Source organism: Erpetoichthys calabaricus, chromosome 13 (genome assembly GCF_900747795.2).
Source record: "Erpetoichthys calabaricus chromosome 13, fErpCal1.3, whole genome shotgun sequence".
In the NCBI taxonomy this organism is placed as follows: Eukaryota; Metazoa; Chordata; class Cladistia; order Polypteriformes; family Polypteridae; genus Erpetoichthys; species Erpetoichthys calabaricus.
The window spans coordinates 10,836,081-10,862,189 of record NC_041406.2 but is presented as its reverse complement, the minus strand read 5'-3'; the positions used below and the strand labels follow the sequence as shown (position 1 = coordinate 10,862,189).

General features: G+C 40.8%; 1 protein-coding gene across 1 annotated transcript in view; it reads left to right on the top strand.

Moving 5' to 3' along the window:
• Positions 1-26,109, top strand: part of cobl (cordon-bleu WH2 repeat protein) — a 333,465-nt gene that overhangs the window by 150,492 nt on the left and 156,864 nt on the right. The window contains exon 9 of the mRNA XM_051936126.1: positions 22,026-22,217. Within this exon, the coding sequence (XP_051792086.1) occupies positions 22,026-22,217 (192 nt within the window). The remainder of the gene's footprint in view (positions 1-22,025; positions 22,218-26,109) is intronic.

Sequence of the window (26,109 nt, the reverse complement as noted above, 5' to 3'; positions counted from 1 at the left end):
CAGCTAAATCCACTATAGGAGACGGTCCTGGCACTTGCTGGACTTTTTTAGGCACCCTGAAGCCAACTAAAGTCCCAGCTAATAAAGTGTACGGAAACTTGTGACCCCCCCTGGGATTGTGATCCAGTCAATCAAAAGTGAAATACTCGGAGGTCTGTGAACATTGTGGGGACAAAATGACTTCTGCCCTGCACAAAGTAGACATTTTAAAGTTTGCTAGTATAAAATCTGTAGAGGGCTTAGAAAGAGAGTTTGAAAGAATTCACCACAAGTGTCTGGAGACTTCTGACGTCAACTGTAGGTGTTACATACTGCAGTTACACTCTGTCACCAAAATCACATTGAGACGTTGAATGTCATTTTGTCCAGCAGGTGGTGCAAAAAGCATATCTACAGAATAATGGAGAGAAATAAAAAATACATAAAACAAAAAAAAAAAAAATTTTAAGTGACACAATTGTATTCATAAATTCATCCATCCATCTATTTTCCAACCCACTGAATCCAAACACAGGATCACGGGGGTCTGCTGGAGCCAATCCCAGCCAGCACCAGGGGCGCAAGGCAGGAACCAATCCCAGCAAGGGCGTCAACCCACCGCAAGACACACACAACAAGCATACACTAGGGACAATTTACTAAAATGTAAAAATACTGTTGGTCATATGGGACTAAAATTAAAATTGTGGGGCTCCCATAAAACAATGAATTTAATTCAATTAAAATGCATAGATTTGTTAAAGTGAAATTTCTAACCAGCTTAACTATGGAAACAAAAATAACACATAAGTTGATTAAAATATGTAGGATAATTTTTATTTATCTTCATTAAAGCACTTAAAGATTCGATGCATATCAGTTTTTGCATTAAAAAGTGTCTGCAACCCCCAATTCCAAAAATGTTGGGACAGTATGGAAAACGGTAGTAAATTTACAAATCACCCCTTTTAATTTTTATTAAGTCGTGTACTTAAACAAAACCAGAATCAAGATAAAGGAGTGCATGTGTTACTCAGTGTTTTGAAGATAAACCTTTATTCTGAAACTGATGTTTAAAAAAATCTCGGCCGGGGTAGTTAAGGACTAACAACGACATGACACTTTGGAATAACAAAGTTATGTGAAAACGGGAGGTTCTTGGTTACACCCTCCAGCCACTTTATTAGGTACTCCTTGCTAGTACCCGGTTGGACCCCTTTTTGCCTTCAGAACTGGCATACTTCTTCATGACATTGATCCAAAAAGGTGCTGGAGACATTCCTCAGAGATTGTGGTCCATATTGACATGAGGGCATCATGCAGTTGCTGCAGATTTCTCAGCCACACATCCATGATGCGCAAATCTCCTGCTCCACCACATCCCAAAGGTGCTCTACTGGTTTGAGATCTGGTGTCTGTGGAGGCCATTTGAGTCTAGTGAACTCCTTGTCAGGTTGGAGATGATCTGATCTTTGTGACATGGTGCATTATCCTGCTGCAAGTAGCCATGTGAAGATGGCGGTCATAAAGGGATGGACATGGTCAGCAACAATACTCAGGTAGGCTTTGGCATTTAAACGATGCTAAGTTGGTACTAAGGGGCCTAAAGTGTGCCAAGAAAATATCCCTGACGCCACTACACCACCACCAGCACCAGCCTGAACTGTTGACACAAGGCAGAATGGATCCCTGCTTTCATGTTGTTGACACCAAATTCTGACGCTGAATGTCACAGCAGAAATCGAGACTTGTCAGACCCGGCGATGTTTTTCCAATTTTCCATTGTCCAGTTTTGTTGAGCCCATGTGACTTGTAGCCTCAGTTGCCCATTCTTAGCTGACAGGAGTGTCACCTGCTGTGGTCTCCTGCTGCTGTAGCCCACCTGCTTCAAGGTTTGACGTGTTGTGTGTTCAAAGATGCTGTTCTGCATACCTCAGTTGTAATGAGTGCTTATTTGAGTTCCTGTTGCCTTTCTATCAGCTCAGACCAGTCTGGCCATTCTCCTCTGACCTCAGTAAGATAGAGAACAGCCGCTCACTGATATTTTCCCTTTTTCTGACCATACTCTGTAAACCCTAGGGATGGTTGTGTGTGGAAATCCCAGTAGATCAGCAGTTTCTGGAATACTCAGACCAGCCCATCTGATGCCAACAGCCATGCTGTGTTTAAAGTCACTTCAATCTCCTTTCCTTCAATTTCTGATCCTCAGTTTCAACTTCAGCAGATCATCTTGACAAGGTCTACAGGCCTCAATGCGCTGAGGTGCTGCCATGTGATTGGCTGATTAAAGATTTTCGTTAACAAGCAGTTGCGTACCTAATAAAGTGGCCACTGAGTGTATAAGGAGTCTCCAAAAAAGGACAAGGCCAACCAAGAGCTGAAATGGGTCAATGCTCGCCATATTTATCAACCGGTGCATCATTGAATCATCCAGCACTTTGAGAGTGACGTTTTCCCAAAGACTAATCAGGTGGATTTTGGCCATTTCACCCTCACCAGTGCACACAATTTAATTAAAAGGATCAAGAAATCTCAGTCAAATCTTGGTGTGTAAAGGGCCACTTCTGAATGCCAGTCATCTCTGATCCCTCAGACACCATTGTCTCATGAAGCGTTGTCCATCTGTAGTGGATATCATGACGTGAGCTTGTCAGCGTCAGGCATGCGTGTCAGCGGGTCACCTTCATGACTTGTCAAAAGTACATAATTACCACCCCAGGACACTAGGGGGTGCGTGATCATAACCACCTTGTCTCCTTTTCCACCCAGTAAGGGGCAATTAACCCCATCAATTCCAGGCCAGGACTAATAAAAAGAGGGTGCACCTAAGAGGTGAGTGGCTCACATGGAAGATGACCCACCTATGGGAAGGAAGTCCGGTGACATGCCTGACAAATCTGAACAGGAAACGTTATAATTGCTGACAGCTTTATTGATTTCTTTTGTATTTTTTATTTTTGCCCCATTGCACACTTGTTATTTTGTTCTTGTGTAATAGAAGTATAAACAGTGTGTCCCAGTAGGCACCCCACCATTTCGGATGAGGTCCTGTGTCCATAGATTCAAGGTGAGGTTTTTCTATGCAAAGCAGAAGCCAAACATCAGCGGCGTCCAGAAGTGCCACCAACTACTCTGGGCACAACCTCACCTGCGATGGACAGCACGTCAAGTCATCATTTCAAATAGGTTATTGGAAAAGGACCATCTAAGCCAGGGGTCTCCAACCTTTTTTCCCCTGAGAGCTACTTTTACAAAATGAAAATGGCCGAGAGCTACTCGTGTTTTCTAATGTTTTATTCTCATAGCTTATTTCAACCCAAACAAACTGAATTAGCTTGTTTTGCCTGAACATTTAGAAAATGTTGGGGTCCACAACTCACATTGTGCATTAAAGCATCACAAAAAAATCTTTAGTTCACCTGCAAGTGCATTTTGTACGTCTGTATGCATTTTCTAGTGTATCTCACACTATTTAATTAACACATGAATGCTGTCAAAACCAAACAATGCAATTCCAAATCCACAGATCTGACTTATTCATTTGTCATTTTGTCACATGTACAATACAATACAGTTTATTTTTGTATAGCCCAAAATCACACAGGAAGTGCTGCAATGGGCTTTAACAGGCCCTGCCTCTTGACAGTCCCCCAGCCTTGATACTCTAAGAAGATGAGGAAAAACTCCCAAAAAAACCTAGTAGGGAAAACTGGAAGAAACCTTGGGAAAGGCCGTTCAAAGAGAGACCCCTTTCCAGGTAGGTTGGGTGTGCAGTGGGTGTCAAAAGAAGGGGGTCAATACAATACAATACAATACACAGAACAGAACAAATCCTCAATAAAAAATAAAATTTGTTTTGAAGTACGGAGCAGAATATAACAGTAGATGATATCACATAATAAGATTTGGGTAATTTTAGACTCCTGGAGACCTCATCCATCAAGCTACCTCCCCCATTTGGCCATTCCATGGCTGAAACAGTGTTGGGCAGGCCAATGTGATGAAAGGACCCCTCTTTCTCACGATTCCTGCGATCCTCCATCAAGGATGACTTTACCTTAGGCAGGCAAAACAACTTGGCAGGTGGGCCGTGGCACTGAGTGCCACATTTGAGTACCGAGAAGAGAAACCGAATAGGTGAGGGTTAGTATCCAATTCTAACTGTCATGTTACTTATGTTTTAGTGCTAATGACTAACAACAGAGATGATGTCTGCACAGTTAATCAGCAGCTCTAGTCAGGGTGTGCTAAACTGAAGTAGTGAGTCTTCAGCCGGGATTTAAAAGCTGAGACCAAAGGGACATCTCTTATAGTAGCAGGCAGACCACTCCACAGTTTAGGGGCCCCATAACTAAAAACTCGACCTCCCACTGTTATTTTATTAATCCTTGGAACCATAATCAGACCGGCATCTGGAGATCTTAATGTGCGCTCAGGTTTGTAAGTCATGATAAGTTTCAGACAAGTAAGCTGGACCTCGGCCATTTAATGCTTTACATGTTAAAAGAAGGATTTTGAAATCTGCCCTAAACTTAACTGGGAGCCAGTGTAAGGATTTAAGAACTGGAGTTATGTGTTTGAATATTTTTGTTCTTGTAATAATTCTTGCAGCAGCATCTTGGATTAACTGGAGGCTGTATAAAGAACAGTTTGAACATCCAGTGAACACCGCATTGCAGTAGTCAATCCTACTAGAGATACTGTAAATGCATGAATTAATTTCTCAGAATCCTGTTTATTTAGAAAGTGCCTTAAATTCCTAACATTTTTAAGATGGAAGAAACATGTTTTGGACAACTTTGTAATATGTGCTTTAAATGACATGCTAGAGTCAAAGATAACTCCTAGATTGCGGGCTGATTCAGTAAAATTAATTGGGATTCCAACTGAGTTAAATGATGACAAAATATTGTTGTGATCAGCGTCATTCCCTCCAACAATTAACGTCTCTCTTTTATTTGTATTTAAGGACAAGTAGTTCTCATTCATCCACTCCTTTAATTCACTAACACAACTAATTAAAGACAATATCGGAGAAACTTCATCTGATTTAAATGAAAGGTATAACTGGGTGTCATCTGCATACGAGTGAAAATTAACATGATGTTTCCTAATGATAGATCCCAGTGGAAGCATATAAAGTGAAAACAGTAAAGGTCCCAGTACTGAGCCCTGCGGAACACCATATCTCACTTCTGTGTATAATGATGGCGTACTGTCAGCACATTTCTGTACATATTGGAATCGATTTGATAAATAAGAACTAAACCAAGCGAGCACAGTGCTTGTAAGCCCAACATCATTTTCTAGCCTGTGTAGTAAAATAGAATGGTCGATGGTGTCAAATGCTGCACTTAAGTCCAATAACATAAGTACAGTGGAGTTTCCTTCATCAGAGGATATCAAAATGTCGTTTACAACCTGCGTTAGTGCCGTTTCTGTACTATGACCAGTGCGAAAACCAGACTGGAATTTCTCAAATAAATTGTAATGCATAAGGTGTGTCTGAAGCTGACTGGCTACTACTTTTTCTAGTATTTTATAAAGAAACGGTAGATTTGAAATAGGCCTATAATTATTTAGTATGTGTGGGTCTAGGTCTGACTTTTTAAGTAGTGGTTTAATGACTGACACTTTTAGTGCATCAGGTACTGTGCCATGCAATAATGAACTACTGATAATGTTTAGAATAGGCACTGCAAGAACATTCATTGCACTTTTTAATAGTTTTGTTGGCACTGGATCAGGGAACAAGTAGTGAGCTTCATTTTAGAAATTAAAGTTAAGACTTCCTGCTCAGTTACAGGATTAAAATTACTAAAGTGCTGAATGCAATGTGAGACAGGGTCTGCTAAGCTAGTATTGGGTTAGTAGTGTGATGCAGAGATCTGGGATCTTATATTTTTAATTTTCTCATTGAAGAAGTTCATAAAGTCTGTACTGCTAATGTCTGTTGGCATTTTGCACTGTTAATCTGAATTTCCATTTGTTAATTTAGCCATTGTTCTAAACAGTACCCGAGGATTTTTATTATTGTTATCTATTAATGTACAATAGTATTCTGAGCGAGCTTTAAAGAGGGCTTTTTTATATTTATTAACACTCTCTGTCCATGCAATTTGAAATACATGTAGCTTTGTTGTTCTCCATCTGCGCTCCAGTTTTCGACACTCTAATTTAAGAGCTCGAGTGTTTTCATTAAACCAGGGAGAGTTTCTATGTGCTTTGATCACTTTTGTTTTAACGGGAGCCACTGTGTCCAGAGCATCTCTGGACACAGTGGCTGTGTCACTTTATTTACAGGTCCAGTTGCATGTGTGATGTGTTTTTTAGTTAGTCAGATGACTGGCACTGAGGTGTCTGGTGGAGTGGAGCCACTCCGGTTCACTCTTATGGAGTCATTTAAATGTTCGTCTGTCAGTCGTGTTCTGAACTTTGATTTCATGACATTCATGTCAGAGTCATAGAGGTACGGAGACCCAAACAAAGCAGACATTTTCAGAGCTGCTTGGTGAAGATTCTTATAGTTATCTGGCTCTACTAAGCTCCAGACATGCTGAGAATGCTGTTGAGACTTTAACTGCACATTATTTTGAAGGTTTACTAATGCAGTACAGTCTCACGTATCCGACATTCCGTATTATCCGACGTCCCACCGAAAAACAAAACAAAATGCATCAATCGGCAACAAGAACTGCAAGTTGCGAGCATGAGCGTAATCTATTTTTTGTTGCTAAGTTCATTTTTTCAGTTAATTTTTTCTGTTGTTTTGTTGTAAAACATGATTATTAGGTTCATAATGTGTAAAATTATAACATAGTTTGACGTTTAATAGGCTTTTTCTTAACACCTCTCATTATCCGACATTTTCGCTTATCCGACGTTCTGCCAGCCTGTTTATGTCAGATAAGTGAGACTCTACTGTATATAATATATGAAATCCAATGTCTGTCTGTCTGTATGTCTGTCTGCTTTTCATGAGAGTACTACTTAACAGATTTAGATCGGGTTTTCTTCTATAATTTGCTTGAACATTCCGGTTGAATTTGCGACTTCTCTTATTTCGCTATGCATCAGAGTTCGCTTGCCGTACCGATTTAATTTGCGCAAATCCAAGTGAAACACAGCAGGCTAATGGGAGGGCCCTTCCTCACTCACTCGCCAGCTTCGGGGTGTGATCCTTAACTCCACTTAGTCAGCGAGTGAGAGAACAATTGAATTCAACTTTGTTTGATATTTAAAATAAAGTGTTACTTAGGTCTTGATGAGTTTGACTCCGGATATTCTCTTAAGTGTCTGCCACATTGAAAAGAGAGATTGCAATTCAGATTGTGGATCGTGACTTTGTGTTAAAAGGATCGTGATATGATTTTTTGGAAAGATCGCCCACCCCTAATTTGACTAATCATGTTTTCAAATTTATGTAGGATTCATTAACCCTTTGGCGAGCTACTTGGAAAGGGGTTGTGAGCCACCGGTAGCTCTCGAGCGAGAATGTAAGCAGGGGATAATGCAGAGGATGTCACTTTTGAGGGTGGGGGAGGAGGCGATGCTTCAATAGATGTTACTTCGGAGGCTGGAAGAGAAGGCGTGGCATTGGTAGACGTCACTTTGGAGGGTTTGGAGAGAAGACGTGGCTTCAAGAGACATTGTTTGGTAGGGTGGAAGAGGAGGCATTGCTTCAAGAAGACAGGGTGAGAAGGTGGAACTGAAAGACACATCACCCAAGAAGGCAAAGGAGTGTGCGCGGCTTCGTGGAGGTGTCATTTGAGAGGAGGTGGACACTCATTTGAGATGGTTGGATAGGGGGCGTGGCTTAAGGAGATGTCATTCGAGGGGAGGTGGAGACTCATTCGAGATGGTTGGACAGGGGGCGTGGCTTCAGGAGATGTCATTTGAGAGGAGGTGGAGACTTATTCGAGATGGTTGGAGAGGGGCGTGGCTTCAGGAGATGTCATTCGAGGGGAGGTGGAGACTGATTTGAGATGGTTGGAGAGGGGGCGTGGCTTCAGGAGATGTCATTCAAGAGGAGGTGGAGACTCATTTGAGATGGTTGGAGAGGGGGTGTGGTTTCAGGAGATGTCACTGAAGAGGTGGGGCTTCACTCAAAATGTAACACCTGGGATAGATTAGTAACTCATTCAGGGTTGGTTCTTGCCTTGTGCCCAGTGCCACTGATGTAGGACTCCACTCCCTACAATGAAAAACTGGCTCAGGAAATAAATGGTTGGACACTTGCGCCTCTGTGTATCAGACACAACTCTCACTTGACTGCTGTCATTTTAAATCCCCTCTCTGTGGTCCAGAGGTATTCACAAGCCATTTTATCCATTTTCTGAGCCCACTTTACTGGTAATGGTGTACTGGGAGGCAGTCCCTGTCCGAACCACACTGGGCGCAGGGCAGGCCATCAGTCCATCACAAGAGCTGTCTCACACATCATAGTTTCACCAGCCAGGTTTAGATTTGTCCGTGAAAGTGACTGAGCTGGAGCTAATGGAGTGGTACACATGAGCACAGGGAGAACACACGGAGTTCACTACCAAGCCCTGAAAGGCAAAATTCAGCCATTAATAATTTGGTTAATCAGGGCTGAGTGCACATTCACTGTAAAGAAAAAAAAAAAGAAAAAAGATCATTGCGATCGTCAAGGCCTGTGGCTTTTGGCAGAAACAGCTGCGGAAGAGTGTCACCCCACCAAAATCAGCCTGACCGCTGAGGAGAGGGAAACCAGGAAACCAAAGCATTCTTGGAGGCCAGCCGTGCCGCTGACCTTTAAATGTCACCGTCCACAGGGCCTTAACCAAAAAAAAAAAATGAAAAGCCTGATGGGCAGTAGAAACGGTAGGTGAACTCTGTGGGGCCTCTGCCAGACTAACCCAGCAGAAAAGTGACAATGGCACTCTTGGGAATGTTCTCGCCTCACGTCCATCACTATTTGATTTCATTCAATTTAGTGCTGAGGGTAGACACTTATGATGTTAGGAGTTGGTCTTTGATTGGGTAAAGCAGGACTGGTGCTCTGTCCAGGGTGGATTTGTGCCATACCTCCTTTACAAACGAGATTGGCTGTGGTTCCTCTTAATGTCCATTTTATTATTAGTATTATTATACATTTTGATGTCTTTGCTAGCCAAGGAGGCTCGCAACTCCCCACCATGCATTACAGTTGCATATACACAGAAAGACGACAGTGCAGTCCTGTGAGGGGTTAAAGAAAATAAAAAATCTTGGCATGGCGTAACATTCAGGTGCATTTGCCAGCTCAGTACACTGATATGAAAGGCTGAAGCAATCTGCATTTTTGCTGTTACTTCATCCAAAAGTCAGTTATCACAATTTTATTAGATTTTTTATTTTTGTATCAGTGAGTCGGGGGTGGCAGGGTGGTGCAGTGGTAGCGCTGCTTTCTCGCAGTAAGGAGACTGGTGTTCCTATCTGGGGTCCTCCCCTGCGTGGAGTTTGTATGTTTTCCCCTTGTCTGTGTGCTTCTGTTTCCTCCCACAGTCCAAAGACATGCAGGTTAGCAGAATTGGCCCAAGTGTGTGGTTGGGGTTCTGTGTGTGTGTGCCCCCTGTGATGGACTGGCGCCCTGTACAGGGGTTGGTTCCCTGCCTTGCACCCTATGCTAGCTGGGATAGGCTCTGGCAGACCCCTGTTAGAAAATGACTGACGGACTGAGTCGTATTTAAAAAATAATAGAATAAACTTACATACATTAGTAAACTACATTAAATACCTGCTTTTTAACATAGAATTCATGGCGGACAAACTTATTGAATTGTGTGGCGTAAGACACAGGTTTTGGAGGGACCCGTTATGTGCCGCAGAACTGTTTTGGTGCTGAGATCCAAAAGCTGGCATCGATGCCAAAGTCCAAATTTTAGTACTAATCCAATGCTAATGTATGATTAATATATGCAAAAAAAACAAAATTTTATGGAACTGATGATCGTTGTAAATATAATTAAGTTTTTAAATGACTTGCATGGATAGTTAATAAAAAAAAAACATTGAATGCAGTGAATAAGAAATTTAAAACAAGTTCAACAATGTCAACATGGCGTAACATTCAACAGCAACATTTATTTCTATAGCACGTTTTCATACAGATGATGTAGTAGCTCAAAGTGCTTTACAGGATGAAGAAAGAGAAAAAAGACAAAATATATAAGACAATAAAATAAAATCTGCAGGGGTCCGAGGCCACGAGACCACCCAGCCCCCTTCTAGGCATTCTACCTAACATAAATGATCAGTCCTCATTGTATTCAGGGTTTACATGGAAGAACTTGATGGTGACGGTCATGTGGACTTCTGGCCTTTAGTCCATCAATGGAGGGACATCACGGTGCTTTGATCAGGTGGTGGTGGCGCAGATCACAACAACACAGAAAACCGGAAAAAGAACAGCAGAGAAAGTAGGGGTGAATATGGATTGTGGAGCCACCAGCAATGATGATGAAAATTAAATGCATATACAGAGTATCAGGGTTATACTAAATGAAGCTCTGAGAAAGCCATGTGACAGTAATGTGTTTTTAGCAGTGTTTAAAGTGCTCCACTTTATTAGCTTGGTGAATTTCTATCGGTCAGCTATTCCAGATTTGAGGTGCATAACAGCAGAAGGCCGCCTCACCACTTCTTTTAAGTTTACCTGTTGGAATAATAAGCAGACCCTCATTTGAAGATCTAAGGTTACGATATGGAGTGTAAGGTGAGAGACATTCTGAGATGTATAGGATGGAGCAGATTATTGAAGGCTTTGTAAACCATAAGCAGGATTTTAAAGTCAATTCTAAATGGCACAGGTAACCAGTGTAGTGACACTAAGACTGGTGTGATGTGTGCAGATTTTCTTTTCCTAGTTAAGATTCTAGCAGCTCTATTCTGCACTCGTTGTGACTGATTGATGTCTTTCTTGGGTGGTCCTGAGAGGAGTTTGTTACAGTAATCTAGCCGACTAAAAACAAAAGCGTCAACTCATTTCTCAGCATCTTGCAAAGTTCTAATCGGTCTAACCTTTGCTACATTACTTAAGTGAAAAAATGCTGTCCTAGTAATCTAATTAATGTGTGATTTGAAATTCAGGTCAGAGTCAATAGTTACCCCTAAATTCTTTACCTCCGTCTTGACTTTTATTCCTAATGGATCAAGTTTATTTCTAACTAGCAAAATACCCGCGCTTCGCAGCGGAGAAGTAGTGTGTTAAAGAGGTTATGAAAAAGTAAAGAAAACATTTTAAAAATAGCGTAACATGATTGTCAATGTAATTGTGTTGTCATTGTTATGAGTGTTGCTGTCATATATATATACATATACACATATACACACACATATACACACATATACAGATATATTATATATACATATACACATATATTTTTTATATATATATTTTTATATATATATATATATATATATATATACACATACATACATACATACATATACACACATAGATGCACTTACAATAACGTAGAAATCAATATAAACAACATTAACATCATTATCATATGAGAATATGAAGTAATATATAAGAAGCACATTTCATATAAATATAAATTATTAAACAGTAAAATCTTCTTCTATAATTTGCTACCGTGGCTTTTCGTTGGTCTGTCCAGGATTTTAAATCACATGTAGCTTGCAAACCGTTTCACGTATTGACTTGAAATGTGGTACACATATAATACGTCACGTCTGCTATCCGCTTTATGGGTGATGAATGTATTACTCTTTTTATGTTTATTTTATTTTAGAATCAACTCCTATCTGCGCACACCAGGGCGGCCGTGGGCAGATGCGTATGGTGTATTCACTCCATGTTATCGTGCATTGCGCTGTCACTGGTATTTTGATAAAAGAATTTGAACAATATATAAGAAGCGTATAAATTATTAAACAGTAAAACATTAACATTTAAGAAGTAAATTTACATTGAGTACTACTGCAGTGCCTTCGGGTATACCTCATTTTTTCTTTGCCCATTACATGCTTAAATGTATACATTTTTTGGTGTACCTACCCGAGAACACGCGACATATAACCGACCGTGGGAGAAGCATGGATTTTAAACACACGTTGAGTTCATCTGCTGGTCTCCCTCGTGGAATAACTGGTAATGTTTGACTAAAATCTACAGCAAGTAAAACGACATTACCTCCTTTTTTTTTTTTACGATCTCTGAGATCTTGCTTTTTTCGGTTCAAGGCTTCATAAGCTCTTTTATGTTCAATGTTGTACTTAATAAGTACTAATTATCCCAAACCATCATCTTTGAATGTTGCAAGACTTTCGCCTTGTATGTAGATCGGGGTAATTACATTCATTGCATTCCTAGTCTGAATCACAATCTGATTGTATGGGTGGTTACCTGGCACTGTAGGGTTGCCACCCGTCCTTTAAAATACGGAATCGTGCCGCATTTGAGAATGAAATTGCGCGTCCCGTTTTGAATCAATACTGGACGGGATTTATCCCGTATTTTTTTTATCATTTTTTTTTTAAAGCAGCGTCTCATGCAAATCATCCGACACGCATTTTATGAAGATGCCTCCTTTCCTACTTTTGATTGGGTAATACTTGATGTCATCGTTAGTTTGATTGGTGTTTTTAACTGTCCAGTGAGGAGGGCGTGTCTTTTAAGTACAGTCTGCAAAGTGTTGGCACTGAGATGTTGCGTCAGCGCCATAGTTGAAGCCCCTAACGTTGCGGTCAGCAAGTCAGCTAACATCCGCCATGTGCCGTCTTTCAGTTGCGAGAAGCAGATCATAGAATGGTTGAAACTGTTGCCCCTAACGTTGCGCCACGGCGTGTGGTTCGTTTATACCTCGTGTCTTCTCATTAAACTTTTATCTCGCGAATATGTTATTGCAATCCGCAGCGGGAGCGTTTCTATAAACTTAATTTAAACTTACGTTTTACACCGTGCTTTGTTTCCCTTATGAACATGCTTGTATGCTTAACTCGCTCCGTTCTCAATTGTTTAATTAATTTTTTGCTCTTCGCTGTTTGCGGCTGTTCCTCCATTTCCCCCCTACTTCGTTCTTTTATCTCGCGAATATGTTATTGCAATCCTTAACGGGAGCGTTTCAATAAACTGATTGAAAATAGTTTTGCATTTACCTTTTTAGTAAAAGGCGAGCTTTTAAGCCTGAGAAATCACCCCGTAAATGCACACGTTTAATTGGACACGTGTTAATATGTATGGTTACACAGTATTAAAAGACAGTGAACAACGTCAGTTACCTTTCTTCCCGCGTTTGATAAAAGGTGAGCTTTTAAGCCTCAGAAATCACCCCGTAAATGCACACGTTTAATTGCACATGTGTTAATATGTATGCTCACACAGTATTAAAAGACAGTCAAAAATTAACGTCATTTACCTTCGTTCCCACGTGTGACTCGTGCTGTAAATGTCTTCCTTGTTTTTAGTTCACGTGATTACGTAGGAGGCGTGATGACGCGATACGTGACTCCGCCTCCTCCATTACAGTGTATGGACAAAAAATATGTTCCAGTTATGACCATTACGCTTTGAATTTCGAAATGAAACCTGCCTAACTTTTGTAAGTAAGCTGTAAGGAATGAGCCTGCCAAATTTCAGCCTTCCACCTACACGGGAAGTTGGAGAATTAGTGATGAGTGAGTCAGTCAGTCAGTGAGTGAGTGAGTGAGTCAGTGAGTCAGTGAGGGCTTTGCCTTTTATTATTATAGATAACCTCATTATGTTCATTTTTGCCAATCACTCAAATTTCTGTTTTCTCCTTATTTACTTTGAGAAAATTACTACTCATCCATTCAGAAACACAAGTAAGACATGGGGGGTCAATGAGACAAGAGAGTCGGGGTCATCAGGCGCTATTGATAAACAAAGCTGTGTGTCATTAGCATAGCTGTGGTAGCTCACGTTATGTCCCGAGATAATCTGTCCTAACGGAAGCATGTAAATCGAAAAGAGCAGCGGACCCAGGATAGAGCTTTGTGGACCACCATATAGAATATCAGGGGTCTTTGAAGTATAATTAGCACAACTAACAAAGAATTTTCTACCTGCCAGGTAGGACTCATACCAATTTAAGACCCTGCCAGAGAGGCTCACCCATTGACTAAGGCGATTTCTAAGAATATTGTGATTAATGGTATCAAATGTGGCACTCAGATCTAAGAGGATAAGAACAGATAAACAGGTGTGTTTAGTGACAAAGTTAACCTCCAAGTGTAAAAGTGCCAACACCGTTAGTCCCCAGCGTTACTTGGACAATGGTAAGCGTCAGGCCCGAGCATTACCCAGGCAATGGTGTAGCCACGCCTTCTCCTAGCCTCCTAATGGCGTGTCGTAAGAAATGCCTCTCATCAGCAGTGGTGACGAAGTGAATTTCTCTTCATGCAGTGAAATTGAAACGGTCAGTGACTCCGAACGTGACCCTCGCGTCACTCGCACATGCTCAATGTACTGTTCACATTATTATTATTTCATCTATCACTTCTGACTTTGTACTTTTAAAGTTTTGTCCATTTTACCATAGAAAGGTGAGATTTCATAAAATGTAATTTTTCAAGCCAAAAAATGCAATGCTTTTTGCATTTTTTTTGTGCGAAAAAAATGAAAGGTTAGATATGAAAGTTTGAAAAATTTCACTTCATCCCAAAATCTGTTACCACAGTTGTAGTACTTGTTACAATGAGTCGTATTAAAACACAACAGCAATAATAGAATGTGCTTACATGCGTTGGTTCAATACATTAAATACCTGCCTTTGAACATGGACATTGCTTCGACGTGATTGAGAATTCACAGGAGACCAACTAATTGGACGTGAGCACCTGTTTTGTCTTGGTAGAGTGATATATTATTCTGCTTTCCCCTTTTGTATTATTATTGTGTAGTGTTTGTCAGAATTCCTCAAATCTCACAGACTTAACACTGTCTATAAGGTATTGAACTTCTCCCCACCTTCCCTTCTACATCTGTAACCTCAAGCAATTAGGTGTAATTAAAGACAACCAGGAGTTAAGTTATAATTTAAATAATTCAGTATTGATAATATTCATCTACTCTCTCTCTCTCTCTTTTTTATATATATATATATATATATATATATATTGTAAGAAAAGACAACAAAACAATCGTAAAGGTTTGGGGTTCCGTCCCCATATACTATAAGGAAATCACGGTCAGTCAGGTTCTTGTACAACATAACAGACAAATGAGGAGTTGACAGGCGGACAATTTATGAGGTGGGGATGGAAGTGAACAGATGGGATGCTGGGAGGAAACTGTGGTGGTGGATGGGAGAAATGACATCATCAGGAGGGGACCAGAGGGAAGGAAGGAACCCGGAAGTGGCAGGTTTCTTTAGGAGTCCAGGTAAACTCACGGCGGTGGTGCTTTGTTCTTTCTGGAGAGATAGAAAGAGAGGTTAGTACCCCACCATTGTCCCCTGGCAAAACTCGTCGGGCCCCTGTTGGGTCCTTAAGCCACTCCCCATGCGCTCGTGCGTGACAAGATTTTGCTAATATTCTGGCCGCATTCTGGAGGTTGGCCGCCAAAGGCGCCAGAGGACTTGGCCCCCCCATAGTAAAATTAGAACAATAAGCAAAGTACATTTGAACACTGGCAACCATACAACCTGATAAATGCTGATGTGGAGTTTCAGGCGGCACACAGACTTGTAGTTACTTTAAATGTCTCTAGTTCATTTTGGTCCGCTTTCTTCAGAACGGGCCGCATGCCTGTCTCAATATGGCCGCTAAGTTGTGCTTCTTATGGCAATGGTGTGACAGAGAGAGGCTTCTTCATTGTGATGTTTGTAAGAGAGAGAGAGAAAGAGCTAGGGAGGGGTAAAGCAAGCAAATTTATAGATTCTCTGTCCAAACCCTACAGCCAATAGGGCGTCATGGTACTTAATGGCTTCAGGCAACTTTAGACCAATGGGGCACAATACCTTTCATGCCTGCCGCCCTGCCAAAACCATTTGTTGAGCTGATGTTTGCCAGCCAGGTAGTTTGGCTTTTGTGTGGGTATTGACTGAGAGGGTCCTGCAAAGGATCACTTGCCAGACTGGTTTGAGGCACTTCACCCGACCCTGTCGTTAATTACAAAGAGACTCAGTCCTAAAAGGGGCGTCTTAACCATCTAGCCATTGCTGTGCTTTTCAATGATAGACATTAGTGTTATAAGTTACAAATAAAAACATACAAAATATATATTTTTTATATTTTTAACAGCATATTAAAATATTTTATATATATATATATATATATATATATATATATTTTTAAATCACCAGATAATATTTACCATCAAGTTCTTAAGGTGGCTTGTGAGTACAGATAGAAACCTTTGACACATATTTTTAGGAAGTCACTATGCACTGGAGAGGTTCCAAAGGATTGGAAAACGGCAAATATCATCCCATTATATAAAAAGGGTGACAGGACAGATCCAATCAACTGTAGGCCAGTAAGCTTAACATGCATCACAGGAAAATTAATGGAAGAAATTATTAAAGATAAGATTGAGCAACACCTGGCAAGGACAGGAGTTATGAAGAACAGTCAGCGTGGGGTCAGAAGAGGGAGGTTGTGTTTGACTAACATGCGGAATTCTATGAAGAGGCAACAAAAGAATACGACCAGAGTGGAGCAGATGATATTATTGATGTGGGCTCTCAGAAAACATTTGATAAGGTGCCACATGAGAGGGTGGGCATCAAACTAAAAAGTGGCATTTCAAGGTGATGTGTGTAGATGGGTGCAGAATTGGCTCAGACACAGGAAGCAGAGGGTGATGGTGTGAGGAGCCTCATTAGAATTGTGTGATGTTAAGAGTGGTGACCAGCAGGGGGCAGTGCTAGGGCCACTGCTATTTTTAATATATAGAAATGATTTAGATAGGAATATAAGTAACAAGCTGGTTAAGTTTGCAGATGATACCAAGATAGGTGGATTAGCAGATAATTTGGAATCCATTATATCATCACAGAAGGAATTGGATAATGTCAGTAAATGTAAAGTATTACACATAGGAAGTAAAAATGTGAGGATTGAATACACAATGGACGGTCGTAAAATCGAGAGTACACCTTATGAGAAGGACTTAGGAGTCGTAGTGGACTCTAAGCTATCAACTTCCCGACAGTGTTCAGAAGCCATTAAGAAGTCTAACAGAATGTCGGGTTATATAGCGCCTTGATGTGTGGAGTACAAGTCATAGGAGGTTCTGCTCAACCTTCATAATGCTCTGGTAAGGCCTAATCTGGAGTCCTGGCTGCAGTTTTGGGCCCACCAGACATAGCAGCACTAGAAAAAGGTCCAGAAAAGAGCAACTAGGCTGATTTCAGGCCTATAGGGGATGATTTATGAGGAAAGGTTAAAAGAGCTGAGCCTTTACAGTTTAAGCAAAAGAAGATTAAGAGGAGACCTGAGTGAAGTGTTTAAAAATTATGAAGTGAATTAGTGCAGTGGGTCGAGACGGTGACTTTAAAATGAGTTCATCAACAACATGGGACACAGTTGGAAACTTGTGAAGGGTAAATTTCGCACAAACAATAGGAAGTTTTTCTTTACACAAAGAACGATCAACACTTGGAATAAGCGACCAAGCAGTGTGGTGGACAGTAAGAGTTTAGGGACTTTCAAAACTCGACTTGATGTTTTTTTTAGAAGAAATAAGTGGACAGGACTGGCGAGCTTTGTTGGGCTGAATGGCCTGTTCTCGTCCAGAGTGTTCTAATGTTCTAATTTATCCGCTTATATGCAAAATTTCACACCACAACAGCACGAGGGAGGCCCTAAGCACTTTAAAGATTCTGCTGCCTCCATACACATACCTAATTGAAAATATAAACTATAAAAACAAAACTTACACTAAGATGGAAAACAAGGATTATTTTTGCATTTTTATTTACAAAGTTTACTCTTACTGTTTCTTATTGCCTAAGATCAGATCCTCAAAAGTAAAGTTGCATAGCTCATCTGTTTCTGAACTTAGTGGAGAGAAGGCGTCCAGCCTGCCTGAATGCTCCGCTGAGCAGTTTGTGACCATTAGTGTTAAAAATATACAAAAACAAATGTCCACTTTTGGAAAGGCACACTCAATACTATCTCCTACAATTTTGTTTTTATAAAGTTCAGTGTAACTAGATGACTGAATGAGACAGCCGACATGACCAAGGCAAGAGCGATGATGTGAGCCTCGGCGGACAGTGTGGCAGTTACCAGATTGGTGTAGTCCCAAGATTACTTATACAGTATTTTATTAACCTCTATTATTATTTTTATTACTGTATGCACATGTATGTATTTTTCCCTTGGGAGCCCCTTTTTGTGGCACCAGGTTCAGCTGCACCACTTGCAGTTTTGCACCATATGTGTAAATCCGGCAATGGAAATCATCCAAGAGTCATTTATTACGTTTGTTTCTCAAATATTTTTGTAACAATAAGTCATATTCAAAAGTATTGCAGTTCCGTGTGTTGGTCGACAACATTAAATCCAGCACTTTACAATGGAGTTCAGAAAGGAGCACAAAGAAGCTTGTTGTGGCTCAATAGCCTTCATACACCACAGTCTGCAGTCCAAGTGAGGTGACAGTGACATCGGCCGGTGTGTGTCAGTGCTGGAGGATCTGTCACTAATTGGTGTTCGTTTGGCTTAAACGTAACATTTTTGAAAGTAGATACACAAGAGTCGTATCCAATAATTAGCAATTGAAAAATATCTATTAATACAAAATGATCAATGCTAGCATAAAATCAGCATCAGTATTACACTAATTATGGAGCAAATAAACTGAAACAAGTTCCCTGTCTAGCTATTAATATTAGTTAAAACTCCGGTTTCCTTCCATAGTCCAAAGACGTGCAGATTAGGTGCATTGGCGATCCTAAATTGTCCGTAGTGTGTGCTGTGTGCGTGTGTGCCCTGCACTGGGCTGGCGGTCTGCCCAGGATTTGTTCCTGCCTTGCGTCCTGTGCTGGCTGGGATTGGCTCCAGCAGACCCCCGTGACCCTGTGTTAGGATATAGCAGGTTGAAAAATGACTGACTGACTGACGGTTATTTTTATAATTTTAACAAATTACTAAGAATTTGGAAAGGAACTGATTTATTGTATAACGGGAATACGAATTGTGACAGTAATCTAAATGAGCCTGATGAATAAGCTGCAAAGAAATGGCCAACTTCATCCTCATGTAATCTTAAAGATTTGAATTCCAGTCTGGAGATTCGCGGAAGTAAAAGTTGCTCTTCAGGTCAGGATACACCATAACACGCACTCAGCCCAATCTTCTTCCCGCAGATCAACTGCAGCTTCTTTTCCAGGGGTCTCTGTAGCATTTGCAGGGATCAGGGTCTTCCCTACCTCTGTGTTTGTCACTCGGTGTTATACACGGATAAATGTCTGAAGAGCTCGGCATCGTGTGACGCGTACACGTCTGCCAAGTAGTGTGGTAGACAGTAGGACTTTAGGGACTTTCAAAACTCGACTGCATGTTATTTTGGAGGAATTAAGTGGTTAGGACTGGTGAGCTTTTTTGGGGCTGAATGGCCTGTTCTCATCTAGAGTGTTTTAATTTTTGTAAAGTTTGTCCCCCTTTGGGGTTCTGCGTGATTGGTCAGGGGCCACTTTGTATATGATGGCCAAGAAGAACAGAAGCTTGCTGTGGTTGTTTGTGTATATCTGGGGCTGTCCATTTTGTAACCCATCTTGTGTTTATATCGGTTAGGGCAGCTGTGGCTTTTCCGTGTTATTAATGAGTTCAAACCCCATTTAGCTGCAGGTTATTAACGGTTCTTTACAATAATTATCTGCACATAATATTGTTCAATCACGGCAGTCTGATTTATGCGTAAATAATTGTTTTCTCCTTCCTTTTGTTTCCAAAGAACTGACTTTTTTGTTCTCTGTTAGTTAACTTACCTAAATCCCCAGGAGAGGGCGCTGCTATTCATGCCTATGTGCTTTCTGCCCGCCTTATTGATGGACTTGCATTGGGCATCTGACTGGCAGTCAAACAAATAAAAGAGGAAACTCTCAAAACATCCAAATTCAAGCAACTGCTCTGAAGGTCCCATTGAAACAGTAAACCCATTCCTAGTTGAGGTTGCACCAAACGATTCCCTGCTTTAAGATGGACGTGATTGCAAATTCGCCAGTGCTTTTCAGTGGGAAATTTTTGAAATTTGAAAACTGTACACCCTATGATCTGTTCAAGATATCTCAAACAAAAACTGAACTGTCTCAACAAATTTCCCTGAAGAACAGGCGTGCCACCTTTCAACAAAATTAGTCCACCAGGGGGAGCTGAGTTTTTTCATGTGGACCAACAGACGGATATGGGCTATTGCAATAGGTGCTTTGTGAATTATATGTAAGCACGTCTAAAAATAATAATGTCCTTCTCTAACAACTCTGAGGGTGCAGTGTACCTGCCCTGTGATAAACCTGACCGTTTATTCTAAAATCCTATGGCTGTTAACCTGGTGGTGGACTCAAGTTTGCTCCCATAGACGCAAATGTTAGTACACTATTAACTCTGAATTATGTTTATTGTCATTGAAATTCTCCATTTAACTGTCACAATGATAATTTGAACTTTGCACCCTTAAATTACACAGGTCTACAAAAAAAATATTTTTGTTTGCTACTGGGAATTTCCGACCAACTCTTTATTACGTTTTTTACACTGATTTCATATGTGAAATCGGAATTAAGTCAAAGTCAAAGCGAACTTTATTGTCATCTCAACCAAATACAAGTATACAGATAGACGAAATTGCGAAGCTCAGGGTCCACAGTGTAACAACATGAAGTGCAAATAATAAATTAAAAATTAAAACTTAAATTAAAATTACAATTAAAATTTAAAATTAAAATACAAATAAGACAAGACATTGTGCAAAGAGAAGATTGATACAATGTGTGGTATTATGCAATCTAGATAAATAAATATAGTCAATAAATATGTAATATAATAAGTAAATAATAGATAATACAGAAATGATCAGTGTATGATAATACAGTGGAACCTCAGTTTGCGAGTAACTTGGTTTACGAGTGTTTTGCAAGACGAGCAAAAATTTTTAATAAATTTTGACTTGATAAACTAGCGAGGTCTTGCAGTACGAGTAGTATGTATACGCTTTGTCTGCTGAGCATCATGTGATCACAACTGAGCTGATGGTTCTTCTCTCTCTCTCGCTGCAGGATTGTGGGTAATCGTCTCCTATTCTCCGGCTGAGTCAGCGTGCCTCACTCATAGTAAACATCCGTACGAGCGTATACTGTTTACTACAGCATTAGCATTGTGACTGTGTGCGCTCGCGCGTGTGTGTTTTTGTGTGTGTGCACGCGCGCGCTCGGTTGTGTGTGCTGTGACGTGCGAGTCCCCATCTTGCATACTAAAACACAAAGCTGAGTCTCAGTACTTTAGCAACACCAGCTTTATTCAGCTTTATTCAGACACAGCAGTCAGGCAGGGCCCTGCGCATTTATAATGTTCCATGTTCCTTGTATCACCCATCGACGGCAGGCGCTTATAGCATGTCGGCGATTTTCTCGGATTGGCTTTTACGGCGAACTGCTACAGCGCTGGGAGACTCTTCCGCGTGTCGTCCCGTTGGGTGGAATCCCACAAGAGTTTAGAAACTCATTCACACCAGCCATGATTCTTTTCAAAGGTAAAGTGCAGGTTAATTTGTTTTATGTATTTTTACTTTATATTTTGTATTAATCATTTTTATATGAATCGTTTTGGGTTGGGGAACAAATCATCTGAGTTTCCATTATTTCTTATGGGGAAATTCACTTTGATATACGAGTGCTTTGGACTACGAGCACGTTTCTGGAACGAATTATGCTCGCAAACCGAGGTTCCACTGTAGTTGTTTAAGATGTATAGACAATGAAAGGTCAGAATGTTTCATAGCAAGAGGATATCAAGAGTGTTAAAATACTTAGTGTAATCTTCTTCTAATGTATGCTTTTAATATTTGTTTTTGCGGTGTTCTAACTCTGTTTGTTGTTTTTTATTTTCAGGGCAATTACACAGCGCCAAATACCCCGGGTATAAACTCCCGAGAGTGCACCATAGTGGCATGTCATTCAATGGGGAACATTTCAAGACTGTCACCCAAATCCGAACTGAAGAAACGGCGAGCACCACCACCTCCACCTCCGGGGTCGGCATCCATGCAGAACTTCCAGAGTGTTTCCCTCGATGATATTCAGGTAGGAGTTTCTTCACCTCGCGTGAACATTTTTCTTTTTCTTTTTTTTCTTTTTTTTTGTTTTTCGTCTGAAGAAATGCCGCCAGAATTTTTGAACGTTTTAAGCTACCAGGCCAAAGGCTCATCTCCTCTTCTCTTTTCAAGCTGTTCTTAAAAGATTAAAAATGCAAACCACAGGTCTAAGTTTTCCTTCCAATTTTTTTTTTTTTTTTCTTTTGGGTACTGAATGCATCTACTTGTCTTCTTTTTATAATCAGACTTTGGTAAAAGAAGAATTTAGTACTGGCAGGACAGTGAGTGAACATTCTGTTTCCAAAGGGTATTTCCAGACTTCTCCAGATGCTAAAATTGAATGAAAAGGAAACAAGCGCATATTTGCTTCCTTTTCTTCTTTGAAAATTATCAACGCATTCTAATTAAGTTGGTCTGTCAGATCACTGAAAACAAAAAATGACAAAAGGTTTTGTAGCGTCTTTTGTCCTTTTACACTAACATACTACTTGAATACAATGGAAGAATAAAGGGGATGTGAAGGACCTTGGAGCCGCCAGGCTCTAACCCGGGCCCAAGAGTGCAAGGCTGGCACCTCCTTTCTGACATATTGAGCTTCTTGCATTTATATACTAAATCTTCCATGTATCTGATTTACCCAATATGGCCGAATTTGTGTGGAGACCCCTCCAAATGACCGTGTTGAGGTGTTCCATTGTTAACAGGTGCATCACAGCCATGCATTCTCCATTGGGTCCTACTGAAGAGCTCAGTGACTTCGCACGTGGCAGGTGACTGTAAAGTCAAAGCAAATGTGGACAAATGTCTTGGACCCCATCCACGAGAAAACAATGACCCCCCACAAACTGGCAAAGGTAATTGGTACCCATTGTCGCTTATTCCGTATGTAACAAAAAGCAGACTTTGCTTTAGAGTTTGGATTCAGTGAAATATTTCAGATAATAACACGAGTGAAAATGGCATGGACAAAAATGATGGGATCCTTCACCAAATATTTGGTTGCATAACCTTTAGAGTTTGCAATCCCTGCACACAAGCCATGAGACGTCGGCCGGCACCTGTCCACAGGTCGTGTGGCCCAGTCTGCTTATGCTGGGTCAGGTGTGAAGGGGTCTTCTCCACAAACATGCATGTTTGAGTTGTTTACTTTGATGTTTCATAGGATTCAAATCTGGGCTCACAAGTCAGAGTAGCCCAATGTTTTGTTCTTCTTAGCCATTCTTGGGGGCTCTGAGCTTTGTGTTTTGGCTCATCATCCTGTTAGAGGATCCATGACCAGCAACTGAGACAGAGCCTTGTTATACTGGGCAGGACGTTTGACTCCAGATTGTCTCGATGGTCTTGAGATTTCATTGTTCCCAGCACAGACTCAAGGCACCTCATGCCAGATGCAGCAGAGCAGCCCCAAAACATCACTGAGCCTCCTCCATGTTTCACAGCAGATCTGCTGTTAATTTCTTTAAATGCTTCATGTTTTCCATCTCTGGACATGGAGCTGATGTGACTTCAAGTTTTGTTTCATCTGTCCAATGGACAGTCTCCCAGAAGCAATTGTGGCTTCTTCAGCAAATTCCAGTCTAGCTTCTTTATATGGAGTCCTCCTGGGTCTTCTCCCATTGAGTCCACTGTCACTCAAGAAGTGATGGATGGTGCGATCAGACACTGATGGACTGATGGATGAAGTTGTCCTTGGCTTTTTGTCTACCATTCTCACGATCCTTCTGCCCATTCTGGGGTCGATTTTCTAGAGAGGTTGGCTCCAAGCCTGGGGTTTGATGCGTTTCCCCCTCTGATATTTTAGGGACTCTTTTTAAAGTATGCAAAAGAATGCCGCCAGCAGAAGGGATAAGCGTGGCACACAAAGGACAGCACTGATGGACAGAAATGTGAAGAAGGAAAAAAGACATGGCATGATGTGTGGCATGGTGGGTGAGCAGGAGGAGAGCTTGGCAAAGCTTCAGTAAGCCGTGGTTGCCATACCAAGCGTTATGAAGCCCAAGTCCACATGCCAGCATGCTGTGGCTGTGAGTGTAGGCGTTGAGAAGAGGGCATTACACATTGCTTACAGGGACCAAACAACCCCAAAATTTAAAGTGTTCATTTCATTGTATGCGCCTTGTAAATCTGCCACCTGTAAATGTTATTGCTTTTTGTAATAAATTAAAGTAAAATGTGATGCTGCGTTAGGACTTTGACTGGCTGTGGCTTTTGGGGTAAAGCTGTAATAATGAAATGACAAAAAAAAAATAAGTTTCAACATACAACTGATGAAAAACACAAAGACATGTATATGATGGACGATGTAAACAAATGAAAATCGCCAACATCTAAAGATATGAATATAATAGTAGTGGATCCCCTCTGCACCCTAGATGAACATGTGACAGGTGATAAACTCGAAAACAAATTCTTGATGTGAACGGACTATAAAACTACACCAGGGGCCTCATGTATAAATGGTGCATACGCACAAAAATGTTGCGTACTCCCGTTTCCACGCTCAAAACGCGATGTACAGTATAAAACCTAAACATGGCGTAAAGCCACGCACATTTTCACGGTAGCTGAAACCCTGGCCTACGCAAGTTCTCCACTCGGTTTTGCAAACTGGCGGCACCCAGCATCAAAGCAGTGCTACTGTTCCAGTGTGGTTTCCCTTTCTTTTTCAGATCCAGATCCCTGACGCGGCTTTATAAATACACTGAAATTAACCGCATATTGTTTATTAGTTTAAGGAATCTGATTGTAATTAACCTGTAACAATATAATGGTCCACGGAATGGCCAAACTATTCTAAATACCATAACTGCTTTAGTGTTGTTATTCTCACTGCACCTTCTTCTTCTTTCAGCTGCTCCCGTTAGCGGTTGCCACAGCGGATCATCTTTTTCCATATTACTCTCACTGCACCACTCAGAGTATTTATATCACTGTATCTGAGTGTGAATCACAGATCTACAGCAGATGATCGGAAAGAGAATTATCGGTATACAGCATCAAGCACACGCTGCCTCAGCCATGCTGTCTATTTGAACTACTCTCATACGACAAACGTTTCAGAGCCTTTCCTGTACGGACCTCACGGTTCACAAACAGTTTCATCCCAAGAACTCTAAATGCACTCAATCAGTCCATCAAGTGCTCCTTGTAGAACTGTTTGTACTTATAAGTACAATAACCTCACTGTAAACTTGCAATACATTTATAATATTGCATAACCTGAGCCACTTTATAAAGCATGTACTGTATTTACATATGAAGACGATATCATTTTTTAAGATGAAATGCAGCAAAAAATGTTTATTACATTATACAGATAAAATGTTATCATCATTTAAATAATTTATATTTTTAATAATTAAACATGTGAGGACACGGTGTCACAGCGCTAGCAAGGAGCTGGCGCCCCGTTCACGGACTGTTCCTGCCTCGTGCTGTATTCTTGCTGGGACTGGCGCGACACTGGAAGGATAGACGGATAGAATAATTAAACACGTACTACGAAGATATTTCAATGGTCCTTAAAAGTTTTGATGAATCGGCGTTATAAGTTTACAGATGGCTTAACGTCTATTACAGAGCTGTTTATGTGGCGATTGGGTATTTGGAGAAAGAAAAGGAAGGACAAGATTTGGGGGTTAGTACGTTTGAGAGAGACAGTACTGCTGCAATAAATTATTTCATCGAAGGTCGCGCATGGTGCAGCAAGCATGTTGCGTGAGGCAGGAATAATCTGGATGGGGCGCCAGTTCATCACTATCATTGCGCCACCGTGTTCCCATGTTTAATAACATGCTTTAATTCCTATCATCATGAAAATTATATCAAGTATACATCTCAGTATTTAAATTATTCAGAGAGCTCTAATATCACAAATGTAA